The 13,681-nt window shown below is 50.3% G+C and overlaps 1 protein-coding gene across 4 annotated transcripts; it reads right to left on the reverse strand.

Annotated features, from left to right (window-relative positions):
• Nucleotides 1-4: 4 nt before the first annotated feature.
• Nucleotides 5-9,737, reverse strand: RNPS1 (RNA binding protein with serine rich domain 1). 4 transcript variants are annotated; one of them, XR_014228274.1, is made up of 8 exons: nt 6,350-6,566; nt 5,835-5,990; nt 5,330-5,521; nt 3,992-4,094; nt 3,040-3,193; nt 2,419-2,560; nt 2,016-2,302; nt 5-1,106 (listed from the first exon to the last, which is right to left on the reverse strand). XR_014228274.1 is itself a non-coding variant. In XM_082313006.1 (7 exons), coding segments are annotated over exons 1-7 (855 nt in total). In that variant the 5' UTR covers nt 9,693-9,737; the 3' UTR covers nt 5-1,000. The 4 variants fall into 4 exon arrangements, 3 of the variants coding, with proteins under 3 accessions (XP_082169132.1, XP_082169131.1, XP_082169130.1); XM_082313006.1 differs by lacking the exons at nt 2,016-2,302; nt 6,350-6,566 and adding an exon at nt 9,691-9,737; XM_082313005.1 differs by lacking the exons at nt 2,016-2,302; nt 6,350-6,566 and adding an exon at nt 9,548-9,606.
• Nucleotides 9,738-13,681: the final 3,944 nt, after the last annotated feature.

Raw genomic sequence — 13,681 nt, forward strand, 5'->3', positions numbered from 1 at the left:
CGGCTATTCTCAACCCTACTGCTTTATTCAATGGTCGCTCATCCTACACAAGTACAAACACAACATGGCCCAAAAGGCTACAAAGTGATACAAAACAAAAAAAAAAATCTTTATAGTATTGACTGTACAACAGGTGGTAAATTCTCTGCCTTTCCCTATGCGAACCCCAGTTAACCCAGAGAGCATGGCGGCTCCAGCCTCCCGCTCTGCCTGGCAGCTTCCAGGGGCTGACGCTCAGTCGCTAATTGGAGATTGGCAAAAGCAGAAGCGCTCACGCCGTTTCGCTGGGGGGCTGTGTAGGAAGCTCTTACCCAAACCCTTTAAGAAAAGGTGAAAGAAATCACTTACGGGGGCAGTTACAAACCAGCTCTTAAGACTTCCAGCTTCTTTTCTAAAGTACTGGACCGTTGTTTCTGTGGTGAGCGCCTGGTGCATGTGCTACAGAACAGCTTAATCTGCAGGAAGAGCTTACTCTGCAGAACCTAATAAGCTGTTTGGGAATTGGAATAAAGCGACAACTCGGTATTTAAGCCTCAGGCAGATCTGCACCCCAGCTGCTCTGAAAAATCCTGTGCTGGCACCTAGAGATCAAGTTAAATGCCTCCCTGCCTTACTATACAGGGTTTCTGAAATAGTTCAAGATTTACATGCTCGTCTGTACAGCGTGCTAAGCGTTTAGAAATCACCAAGCAGCAGCCTGCTAACTGGAGAAAGAGAGGCTGTAACACCTTTCCTTCCGTTTATCTGGAAAAGATGTTTTTGCAGCCTTTAAAATCAATGCCATTTTTAAATAATTTCAATTCAATGCCAGGAAACTAGAAGCCCCTCAGCAAAGGCTATCTATTGGCCGGGAACTGTTGCTCTCTCCTCTTAGGTTGCCTTCACTGCCAGGATACTCCCTCTCACTCCTCCTCACCCAGACCCATTATAAAAAAAAGGTACAATATTTAGTCTGACGGGATTTAAGTTAAAAAATAAAAAGCTGTCCAGTCTTTTTGCTTTATCGTGAGGAGTTTGAGCTGGAGCGGCTGCGATGGCGCCTTCGTCCAGGAGATCTGGATCTTGATCGCCGGCGAACAGGGGATCTGCGCCTAGGAGACCGCGACCTGACGGAGGAGGAGGAGGAGAAAGCTGTCATTAGGAGACAAGAGCAACAGGTTCCAGTACGTCAGCTCATCTACCAACTTTCCAAAAACGCTTCCCACCCGCCTCCAAAAGACCCTCGCACACCATGGTAAAAGAGCTCCAGCGAAACACAGACAGCTCCAGAGAAGAAAAAGGCAACTCAAACACTGACTACACGGCAGGAATATTCTGGCTACCCTCCCTCTGCTTCAGCAAGTTGAAAGAATGTGTAGTATCCGCAGAACAGAGAAGAATCTTGTCTTCTTCCTCAAGCAAAACAAACTCAAGTTCATTCTACATCAGATTCTCCTTCACCTGAGAAGTCAGCTTTGACTCCTGCCACGCAGTGATACTCAGGGAAAGGACTCACATAAACCCTTTCAAACCACAGGGACGTTTCTCAGAGGAAGGCTAACTCTAAAGAAACAGTTAAGCTTCAAGCTCTTCAGTACTACAATCAATCTGCATGGCCACCAGTATGACACCAAGGTTCCAGGCACAGAACATTAACAGAGCCTGAACAGGATAATAAAAGTTAGACGAGGGAAGAGAACGAACAATGAGGAGGGAAAGCCAAATCTAGCATTTGCCAGACCTCCGCAAAAGGCCTGTTCAAAGGAGGACCAACAGGCAGTGGATCTTGTGCCACATTAACTAGTTCTCATTTTTAAACCTGTAGTTCGTAAGCTGTTCAGCAATCAAGTGGCTCAAACAGGAGCCGCTTTTACTAGTGACAAGAGTTTAAGCAGATTTCCAAGACGGAGGAGCCCATATAAATGCTGAGGAAGACTCCAAAAGACTTATTATCTGAGCACGTTCCGGCAGCCCCACGTCGCACCACGGGTGCGTGCGTATCAGGTCACATCTTGGGGTCGGTGTACTCTGCTCACCTGATGCAGAAGGACTGTTCTTTGGTCCTGTGCCCATTCACAGAGGAGGGAGGTGCAAGGGCTTCAGAAAAGCAAGCGGCTGGAGCAGGGTGCCAAAAGCATTCTGCCAGCCAGGAGTCCATTCCCACTTTAGCTCGAAGCATTTATGCAGAAGGGACTCCAGGGAACAGGCTGGAGAGCACCTGACATTTCCAACAGGCTGCGTTCAGGGTGTAGACCAGAGCAGGTCACCCTGGTGCTAAGGACTTAAGTCGAATCCAGGTTCAACCGATGCCCAAAAGGCGTTACTGTCATTTGGAGGGGAAAGTCAAGTCCAACAGGATGAAACTGTCCCCGTGCCGAGTCTTTCAGCGATAACATGTTGTTACACTGAGAAAGAAATACAAATTGTCACAGCTCTCACCTTCTCCTCATGCGAGGGGGTGACCTGCGCCACATCGGTGGTGGCGGCAGCATCCTCCTGGGTGGGCTAAAGCGTCTGGGAGGCGGCCTGGGTCGTGGTGCCAGCACAGCTGTGGCAGTGATCTCCTGACCATCAATCTGGCCTTTTTAGGGAAGCACAGAACCAGGAAGAAGTAAGTATTTTCCATCACTAACATCTACACATCACATTACTGCAACTCACAGCTTTGTCACAAGCAACTGAAGCGCGAATCAGCCTACAGTCTTATTTCCACCACCCACTCGGGGGTTATTTTGACAAAGTCCACATACATACCAGACTACTTAATCTAATACCCCATCAAATTGCAGGTCAGATGTTAACCAGGAAAGATTTTCACAGAAACGTAAAAGAATTTTATTACTGTTCGTTTTGAAAAAACTCAAGTTTTAGTAGTTCTGTGATGTTTGGAATCTGTCCTGAACCACACAAAAGCCAAAGCCATTTGGGATGAAAACAGACAGTATTTCAGCTCACTTCCCCAAAGGCCTCCCTGCCACCTCTAACTCATCTTCAGATCAAACTCATCTGCTCCAAAGATGTTTAAAAGCACCCAGCCTCCTTGCAGTATTTGATACCTACCTCCATCCATGTGTTTCAGGGCTTTCTCAGCATCATCTGGGTTCTCAAACTCCACATAAGCGTAACCTTTAGAGAGGTGTGGATTTAGCCTGTCAACTGGCATGTCAATCATTTTAATCTTTCCATAAGTGGAAAAAATTTCCATGATGTGATCCTGCAGAGAAAGAGCAAGTCTTAAGGACACAGACCACACTTACTGACCAGATCTGGCTGGCGCAGAGCAGTAAATCCACAGCACTAGATTAGCTTTAAATTAACGCCACCATCAGGAAGAGACACATTTTGTTGGCCAGATGTGGAAAGGATCACCACTGCTTTCTCTACTGTTGCCTATTCAGTTCCACCTCAGATTGTTCCAAACCTTAAGTTCTAGCAGCATTACTGCTGCACATCAACACCGGCTACAAAAACACAGCTAGTGTAAAAATCCTCTTGGGGACCTGAAAAGGGAACTTACGCCCTCAGCTGAAAACTCTTAAGGTGCAATTGTTAATTTTTTTTAAAAAACATCATTTTTGCAGCACCCTAAACCTTTTACCTCTGAAGACCTTTAAACTACATTCTAGCAAAGACAACTCAAGCCAGTCCAGCTCTCTTCGGCTCCTTTACCAAGGACCTACAGATATCCTTCACACCTCCAAGGTAATTTCAGCTATTGTCCCAACTTCCACAATTTTCTTCCTAGTAAGGCAGGGTACAAGGTCTGGAATACTGACAAAGCAGACAGACCTCTTAAGCACTACACAGTCTCAAAAGCCTGCACTGTATTTGACTCAGTAAAATGCTACCAAAATTTTCCTCACTGATCAATTTGGACACGAAGCAAGAATTTTCAACAGCAACACCTTGGCAGCGCTCTAGTGACAAAGACGTTTGAGAGCTTTAAAAGAGCCACTCGCACGTCCTCACAGAAGATATGCAAGCTTGATATGACAGTGGAACATGCCATTACCTTGGTCACGTTTCTAGTGAGCCTTCCAACATGCACTTTTGTAGGTCTGGGTGACGGGCTCCGCCTCTTCCGCTCCTTTTCATCTCTCTTGGGTGGCTTGGACCTGATTTTGACAATAGAAAATGTTTACAGTTTTCAGGGAATGTACAAGACAAAACCAAGAAGTCAGTCATTATCACATGATAAAAAAACATTCCGTTTTTCTTGGGAGGGCATCTTTTTTCTTAAGAAGTTACAGGTTAGGAAGTGCTGGGATGGTGGTGGGGGTGTTCCACTTAGAAACACCGCAGGACTTGATTTGCCTTGTCTGCTTTTGCTTTAGAACCTCCTGGAATTTGAGAGCCTTTTTTTGTGAATTTTCAACTTTACTGCAACTATGGTAACAAACATGAAATTTAGCAAACATTTCTTCAAAGTTTTTGGCTATCGTTAAAGAATTTCCCAGTTGTTAAAACAAAAAACATTCTTTGCCTCAACAATTGAAGAGGCAAAATGAGGACCTAACCACCAAAGCATACCACATCCAAGCAAATTAATGGATCCAATGATTTGTGTTTCTGTATCTTCGGTTCACTAGAGAGGTCCAGAAATGTCACAGTTAAAAAAAAAAAAAAAAATGTAAGTACCTGCATATCACAATTTCTTTGTAGTTCTTTAAAAAAAAAATCCAGAATGTAATTTTAATCTGTAAAAAATTCAGTATGCAGAAAATTTATATTTATGCTTCTACCTAATCTTCCTATCCATAAATTGAGGGATATACTAAAAAAAAAAAACAAACCATACTGCCTTATAATACTTCAGTAGATTTTATCAGCCTTCAGCACCTTACCTACAGAATTATCCAAAGGAAAAACTGTATGGACATTAACATAGTTTGAGTCCTACCCTTACAGGAAAATGCTTCCTTTGCTCCCCCCCCCATTTTATTTTTTTATACATAAGAATATACATATACACATGCATATACATATACACCATTTTCAGCCCTGATTTTTCTGTTAGTCTTGGCTGTAATTTACAGGAACCAAAGAGCTTTACTCTCATCTAGTGCCCATATATTCCCATACTATTGGGGAAACATTGGTTAAAACAGCCTCTACAAAATACAATATTTAAATTCACTCTTTAAAATGAGTTTTTTAATCTCTCTTCCTACAGGGCCTATGTTGTGATTGTAAGCAAAAGGAGCACACCCGTTCTAACAAAATTCAGATCTCTAAGGTATGGAGAAAGCAAATGGTCCTCAGAAAAAAAATCTATTCCGACCACAATCTTGTATTCTACGTGGAAATTAACCTGCCATCTGGTAATTCCTAGAAGGCAAATAAAACCCACTTGGAGCGGGAGCGTCTCCTGTTGTCATGTCTCCGTCGAGAGGGACTGGGAGATCCAGAGGAGCTGCTGGAACTGGAACTGCGTGAGGTGCTGGAGCTCCCAGAGCGGCTCGAGGCAGAAGATGAGCTAGAGCCACTGCTAGAACCAGTGCTGGAACTGGACCCTGAACTGGAAGTTGAGCTGGAACGGGATCTGTTGGGGGGGGAGGGAGGGAATAAAAATGATTGGAGCACACAGAAAAAGCATAGCTGGAAAACTTCTGATAATTATGGAGAGAGCAACTGTGGGTTAGAACAATGAAAACTGATGCTCTATAGCTCGCTAGACAGCCAAAGGAAATTCATACCTAAAAAAACCCCAACTCTTCAGTTAGACAAAACTGCACTGCCACTAACACAATGCAAGCTTTCAACAAGTCCATGACACAGGGAATGGAACATACCAGAAATCAAGCTGGTGGTTTCTGAAAACATTGTAATTTGTTACTACCTGTAAAAGTAACTACCTGGTACTGCTGCTCCCGCTGGAAGCACTGCGTCTTTTGCGTGTCTTGTCTCGACCACGATCCTTTTCACCCGATTCCTTAGTGGCTGCTTTATCCTTGGACCGGTCCTTTGATTTCTCTTCAGACCTGTCCTTGCGCTTGGTTGGTGAGGGAGCCCTTCAAGAACAAATTGCAGAAGACATTGTTTCATACAGAAAAACACAAACAACAAAAACCCCACACCCAAACAAAGAACAGAACAGCAACACAAAACATTGAACTTCAAATGTAACTCAAGATCACCATAACTGCCGAGTTACAGCATTAGGCAAGTTCGGACATTTTAGAAAAAGGAAAATATTTTACATTACAGAGCAGCTTTGAGGAAGACAGCTATTGCATACAGAAATTCTCACATACAGAAATTCACGCAGAAAGAGGTACGTTTCCAATTCCTCACCCTCACTGGGAGAGCCCTAATACCCTATAACGTCCCCAGTTTTGTTAAGCCTATAAAATTCGGACAGAATGATTACCTAGTGTTGGATTTTTTATTATTTTCTTTGAGTCCTAGCAAACTCTTCTTTTTCAATCCTGATAACTCCATTTCCCCTTCGGAGGCGTCCAAAGCGGCACCGAATGGGCCTCACTTATCTCAAATCTCACTTCTAACTCCTCGATTCTGAGAACCGATCCCTAATCGAGTGCAATAAACTCCAAAGAACAGCCTAGTGACAAGATAAAAGGGTTTAGAAACAAGAAATTAACAGATCAGCATAAAACAACAAACCCGCTTTGCAACAATGGCAGCACACTGGGCATCAACTGACTTCTACAGAGTACTTCAGTTACACGTGCTGTTAACGGCCATCAGGGCCGGCCTCCGTGCCTGCTCACGCTGGCACCAAGCGCCTCACGTAAAAGTCTGCATCCATGTTTAAAGCTATCGTTTTGACATTTGCGGAAGTACAAGGGACCTTAATTATCCAACCAAAAAACCGGCAGACAGAGGACATCCATTTTCTCTGCAAGATGTACATGCAGCTCATGCCTCTTGACAACAGCCTTGTCTCCAGAGGAGTAAGCACTGGTTTTCTCCAAAGCCAATTTGTGCCACATAGCATGTATTTGTCAGGAAGAAAGGGTTGTGGAGAACAAACCCCCCCCACTGAATTATGGCTGCTTTCAGCCTCAACAAGCTGCTTCCAAAGCTCTGTCAGCCTTGGAAAGACCAGATTGAAAGGCCCAGTTTGCTGCACTGCTGCAATAGCAGATTCTACTTTAACTTCTTAGCAGAAAGTCTAAACTGGATTCTGACCTCATCTAGCCCCAATCAGTTCCCTCGTTACTCTAGATCCGAAAGGAGGGACATTTAACACCCCACTATTTAACACTGAAATACTGGGCGTTAGTTGAATTCCAGCTACTTCCCATGAAAGGGCTGCCTCCATCACACGCTGTGATGTCTAAACACGTTGTTGCGTTTTGACTATTCCACACAGGTTGTTTAACACCTGCATTACAAAGCTGCCTCCAACGTATGTTTTAATAACCACTAAGAGTGCGGCAGATTTGATTTGGTGTAACACCCGTTATCTACCTATGAATGAAAGGAATGAGGAAATGGAAGAGTGGCCACAAGTGTGTCTGAACTGCCGGGCTTATCTGAAGTGACACTGAATATTCACAATACTGCACGGTGTTGGAAACATCTCTATCTCCACATGCACCACAGGCAAAATTAGTTAACAAGAAAAAAAACTCTCCAGCTCACTGCATCCAACAGTCTTGTTCCTTCTATGCCTCCGGTGTCAGAGTCTGGTATGCAATTACTTTATCCTCTAGATTGCAATTAAATTTATGTTTGGGAAGAGATCACTTCTGAACAGCTGAACTCACCTTCCTGATTTTCAGCTTCACAGTTTTCCCTAATACAACTCCAAAAAGCGACACAAATGAACATTCGCAAACCCAGCTCTCTGCAGATCCAGAAGTCAAGAAACACCCATGCCTTTCTGCATGGAGAACAGGAAACCCACAACACAAATGTGACACTGGCAGGGCTCGCTGGGAGAGGAAATGTCTTCTCCAACACCAGTGGCAGTAAGAAGGCAGTCCGTGGGCTGTCCCACAGGTGCTGCAAAGGTGACTAAGAAAAGCAGACCTGTGCACGTCATTCAGCTGTACGACATTTCTAACCAGCTCTGTGCCCCTAGTGCAAAGTCTGAGGGGGCTGCAGTTCAAAAATGGAAAGCCACTGCACGAGACCAGCTGACTCACTTGGAAGAACAGAACAGACAAGTTTCTGGACTCACCAGACCAAAAAAATTGACATTTTCCTTTCCCACTTTTCTTCTCCTAAATATACCATAGTCAGGTTTGCGTTATCTCTTCCTACACACCGACCTCCCTTGCATCTGTGGACTATCACAGCAATGATGCTATCAGCTCAGCCATGCAAAACTACCTATTATCGTCTGACAGCTGGCTCCGGTTTTACCCCTACTGGAAGGGGAGAAGAGAGAGCGCCCAGGTGAAGACCAGCACACACTTTGCTGCTATCCAGCCTGCTGCTGGAGTAGTGGGCAATACTTCAGTTAAACAGCTACCGCTCCAGCACCACTCCTCAGGCCAGGCACTCAGCAGACAAATTAGCTATACGATGTTTATACATTCAGCAAGCTTCCATATGATGGTACATGCAGCATTTAAGCAGCCTCCAAACTAACCAGTGTTTTCTCTCCATCAAAACACATGTACCTTTCTCAAAAACGCCACTTGCCTAGCTTACTTCAGCTGGAAACCTCAGCCTAAGAGACATGGCCTGTGGGCACTTTCACCTGTATGCGTTCAGACATTCGCTGGAAGATGCGGAAATAATAAAATCATGGTCTTCACACAAGGGTGTATCACAACGCATTTCTAAGCGACATGCTTTTTTCCTACCATCAAGAAAACTCTCCGTCCCTAACAAGTCAATGCTTTTGCAGCACCCACCCCACACCTGGAAGTCTAAGAGCAATCTACAAAGGCCAAACATTCATTTCACACACACACCTCTCTGCTTTAAAGAGTAATTCTGTAGCAAAGGAAGCAAACTCAGCTCTCCCCCGGACTTCCTGCACGACTACAGGCAAGTCCTTTAATGGCAGTTTGCTTCAGATCCTCATTTGCAAAATGGGGAAAAGATTTCCTCCTGTGAGGAGAGGGTTCAACGCTCGGCAGCTCTCTGCAAAGTTACGGCCGCTCGCCCAGGCTAACTACAGCGAGCAGGGCCGGAGGAGCGCAGGGGCAGCCAGCTCCGCGTCCCGGTTCGCACGCCATGGGGTACGTTACGGCGCCGGGCGGACCGAGGGCTTGTCGCTGCTGACCGCACCGTGCGTGTTGCCATACTATGGGCGAAGCCGAGGCGCGGGCTGAGGAACAGGGAGAGAAAAGCACAGACCAAGCACAGAGTCGGTTCAGAGCAGAGCCCGCACCCCGGGGCCCGCGCCGCCCGCCGCCTCCGCCAGGCCCGGCGCCGCCGGCCCGCCCGCCCCCGGGGCCCGCACAGCGCTCCTCCCGCCGCCCCGGCCGCGGGGAGCGCCGAGACCCCCCCCGGCCCCGGCTCCCCTGCGGGCCCCGGCTCCCCTGCGGGCCCCGGCCCGGCCCCGCCCGGCCCCTCCCCGGCCCGGCCTCCCTCCCTCCCCGCCCCCGGGCGCGGTAGGCCGCGGCGCCGCGGCGCCATCCCTGACCCTCGCCCCGCCATCTCCTCCTCGGCGGCTCCGGCGCGCTCCCCTCGGCACCCCCGCGCGGCGGCGGGGCCGCTCCGCGCCGCGGCCGGGCCGGATGGACGCCGATCCCCCGCGGCCCCGGCCCCCGCCCCGGCCCCACTCACATCCTCGGCGCCCGCCACAGCCGCCGCTCCGGGCCCGTCGCGCGCGACCGACGCAGCGCGGGCGGGAAGGGGCGGCGCGCGCCGATGGCGTCACGCGCCGGGGGAGGCGGGGGGGGGGAGCGGGGCCGGGCGGGCGGATTTAAAGGGACAGGGCGGGAGCGGGGCGGGAAATGGGTCGGTCAGGGTGTCCCGGGGGGGGGGGCGAGGGTCGGTCAGGGTGTCCGGGGGGGCGAGGGTCGGTCAGGGTGTCCTGGGGGGGTGAGGAGGGGAGCGGGTCGGTCAGGGTGTCCTGGGGGGTGAGGGTCAGTCAGGGTGTCCTGGGGGATGAGGAGGGGAGCGGGTCGGTCAGGGTGTCCTGGGGGGCGAGGGTCGGTCAGGGTGTCCTGGGGGCTGAGGAGGGGAGCGGGTCGGTCAGGGTGTCCTGGGGGGCGAGGGTCGGTCAGGGTGTCCTGGGGGGTGAGGAGGGGGCGAGGGTCAGTCAGGGTGTCCTGGGGGGCGAGGAGGGGAGCGGGTCGGTCAGGGTGTCCTGGGGGGCGAGGGTCGGTCAGGGTGTCCTGGGGGGTGAGGAGGGGAGCGGGTCGGTCAGGGTGTCCTGGGGGGCGAGGGTCGGTCAGGGTGTCCTGGGGGGTGAGGAGGGGGCGAGGGTCAGTCAGGGTGTCCTGGGGGGCGAGGAGGGGAGCGGGTCGGTCAGCAGGCCAGGAGCAGGAGTGGGAAGAGAAGGAAACGGGCAGTGCGTGACTGCAGCGAGAGAAACCAATTGCTCATCAGAGAGCTCCAGTGCTGGTGGGCTGCGGCCCTGACCGTCAAGGACACCAACCGGCAGGACAAGCTCTGCAGCTGGAAAAGTCTGATCTCGTTTCCTAGCGCACCCGGCGTTCCCCCCGGCTAGCGGTTAGGGGCTCGGGGGTGCCATCCCATTCATTCAGCGCTGTCTGACCTCTGCAGCCCCGTGCAACGGTGAGCAATTACCCCCGAGCTTGCGTGTCTGACTTCTGCAGCTACACTTCCTGGTGTAATAAAAGTTGTTAAGTCTTCCTACAAACCTTGTCCTGCTTAATGATCATAATAACAGCAGCCAGGGCTCCAACTCTTGGCTTTCCGTAGGTGACAACCCAGCAAGCTGCAGGCCTTCACCGGTAGATGCTGGGCCCAGTGTCATGTCCGGGTTGCAGAGTCACAGCACACAAGTCTCTAATTTGAGGTTGTGTCCTCTCAGGGGACGGGGAGCAGAACGGGACGGGTACCGCTGAGAGGGGACTCACCTGCCGCCTGCCTTGCAGAGGGGCAAGAAAAACGTGAAGCGAAGAATGAAAGACTTAAGGTGGAGCACCATCCAGTGGCATTTCATAAATCCAAAGATTTATGTGGGAAGAATATTTTCTCTCTCCTTCCCCCCCCAAACACGTGTGCTGTGAACTTACAAGGAAACTTGCCACTGGAGGCATTGATCTTTTGACCTGGTCACTTTGGATTCCAGCTGCACCGGCTGCCCGACTTCTGACTTCAAGGGAACAAAGTCAGAAGAGTACTTTGACCCCATTCCTAATGCAGGGCCTTAAACATGGCAAACCTCTCCGGGAAGCAGGCGTGCTAGTCAGCTGAAGTGTGACCATAGGCACTTTTGTTAAATTCCTAAGATTCGAGTCCTTATGCTTCTCTGTGAAAGGAAGACAGCTCCACCTCCTGAACGCAGGGGAAGAATATGCCCCGTCCACCTCCCTCACAGAATGTGGGTGAGAACAGGGCAGGTGTCTACAAAATCGTGTGTGGCAAGGAGAACTGGTTTATTTTCTCTTCTGCTGCAAAACCGTGGGGATATTACATGAAACCAGCCGTGGGCAGGTTCAGAAAAAAACAAAAGGAGGTTGTTCTTCACACAACATCTTGTCAAAGGGCAGATTTCCCTGCCATAGGATGTTGTAGCCTACTAGAAGTTTACATGGGTTCAAACAGAAACTGGACTATGTCTATTGAGGGCTATCGGTAGACTGTCATGACGACCTTGGAATGATAGAATCATTCAGGTTGGCAAAGACCCTTAAGATCAGTGAGTCCAACCGTTAACCCAGCACTGCCAAGCCCACCACTAAACCATGTCGCCAAGCCCCACATCTCCCCAGCTTTTAAATACCTCCAGGGATGGGGACTCAGCCCCTGCCCTGGGCAGCCGTTCCAGTGCTTGATAACCCTCTCAGTGAAAAAATTTTTCCTAATATCCAACCCAAACCTGCCCTGGCGCAGCTTGAGGCCGTTCCCTCTCGTCCCATCGCTTGTTCCTGGGGAGCAGAGACCGACCCCCCCGGCTCCAGCCTCCTTTCAGGCCGTTGCAGAGAGCGATGAGGGCTCCCCTCAGCCTCCTCTTCTCCAGGCTGAGCCCCCCCAGCTCCCCCAGCCGCTCCTCCCCAGCCTTGGGCTCCAGCCCCTGCCCCAGCCTCGCTGCCCTGCTCTGGCCACGCTCCAGCCCCTCCATGGCCGCCTTGGGGTGCGGGGCCCAGCGCTGAGCACAGCATGCGAGGGGCGGCCTCACCAGTGCCCAGCGCAGGGGCACCATCACCTCCCTGCTCCTGCTGGCCACACCGTGCCTGATACAAGCCAGGATGCTGTCGGCCTTCTTGGAAAGTCTCCCAGTGCCGTGCTGGGGGTGGGTGCACTTTGGGAAGTGCTACTGCATGGCTGCACTGCTTTTATATTCCTGCCCCGGCATCTGCTGGTCAGCCTGCTGGAGTCGGGGTGCTGACCCAAAGGAACCTGTGGGCTGGCCCAGCACGGCTGTGATTCTCTGCTTTCTTCCAACTAACTTGTTACACATGAAATTTTGAGTACTGTAGCTTTGATTCTTGAGGTTTATGGTGCTTTATTAAAATCTTCAGTCCGTTTTTGTGCTGCCCATTTTTGTCCATGTTTAGAGTAACCACTGAGCGAGGGAATACTTAATGAATGTGCCCATTAGAAAACAACTGCATCCACGGCTGGAGAAGAAGACATGATACATCCCAGCCTCTTCTATACCACATTTTAGCTGCAAATCTGAAAAATGGTTTATGAAAGATGGAAAGTACCACCAATAAATGGCAATATGGACTGAAGATTAGGCCTCACAAAGATAAGCCAGAAGTCTCGGCTGCCTTACCCGCAGGACCTATTGCTTTCAGCAGCTTGCACTGTTTAGTGACAGCCTTTTAGTGCGCAGTCCCAATCCAGCCTCCACCCCAAGTACTACGGCAGCGAGAAGGTCCCGGGAGAGGCTGTGCTTCCTTGGGCAGCAGGGATGGAGGCCAGGCTTGTTCCCACTCGTCTGTGCTCACTGCTGTTAGGCTTAGGGCATGATGTTTAGAATGTTTGTCTCTCTCAGCTGTAGCAAAGCCATAACGGCTGGCTGATCCCAAAGCCGTGCACACCCTTATTCTCATAATGTCTCTCAGCTCTCCAGGGGTGGTCAGGTGAGTTCACTGAACCAGCAGAAAAATAAAACTACTGTGAAAAAAAGGAAGTTTCCTGCCAGTTCTCTCCCTGAAGCAGTTCCCACGGAGCTGTGAGCAGCAGGGCCAGCCCCAGGACGGTGGTGGCAGGGTTTTGGGGGGTCTGATCTCCTCTCAGTGGCTGCTAGCAGTCAGCAGGACTAAGCCTTATAGCCAAGCCTGAGCAAGAAGAGGCATTTGACCATCTCATTTGGGGGCACGAGCAGAGGCGAGAACAGGTCAGAGCACGTGGCTGCTTCAGTTTCAGAGTGAACAGGCCTGCCATGGCCTCCTGCCCCATGCCAGCGGCTCAGCCTGGCACAGGGCAGCCCACCATCACCGCTGCAGTCCCACGCAAGGAGCCGGTGCTTGCAGGGCAGCCCACCATCACCGCTGCAGTCCCACGCAAGGAGCCGGTGCTTGCAGGGCAGCCCACCATCACCGCTGCAGTCCCACGCAAGGAGCCGGTGCTTGCAGGGCAGCCCACCATCACCGCTGCAGTCCCGCGCAAGGAGCCGGTGCTTGCAGGGCAG

This window comes from Platalea leucorodia, assembly GCF_965183815.1.
Source record: "Platalea leucorodia genome assembly, chromosome: 5".
NCBI classification, from domain to species: Eukaryota; Metazoa; Chordata; class Aves; order Pelecaniformes; family Threskiornithidae; genus Platalea; species Platalea leucorodia.

Bases quoted from the DNA above. Each gene is read 5' to 3' on its own strand.
- RNPS1 (XM_082313004.1), bottom strand. From the start codon at position 6,420: ATGGAGTTATCAGGATTGAAAAAGAAGAGTTTGCTAGGACTCAAAGAA. The intron at 4,095-5,329 runs GTGGGTTTTATT...TGTCAAAATCAG, and splicing joins AGGAGACGCTCCCGCTCCAA to GTCCAAGCCACCCAAGAGAG. The intron at 3,194-3,991 runs GTAATGGCATGT...CTTTCTCTGCAG, and splicing joins TCACTAGAAACGTGACCAAG to GATCACATCATGGAAATTTT.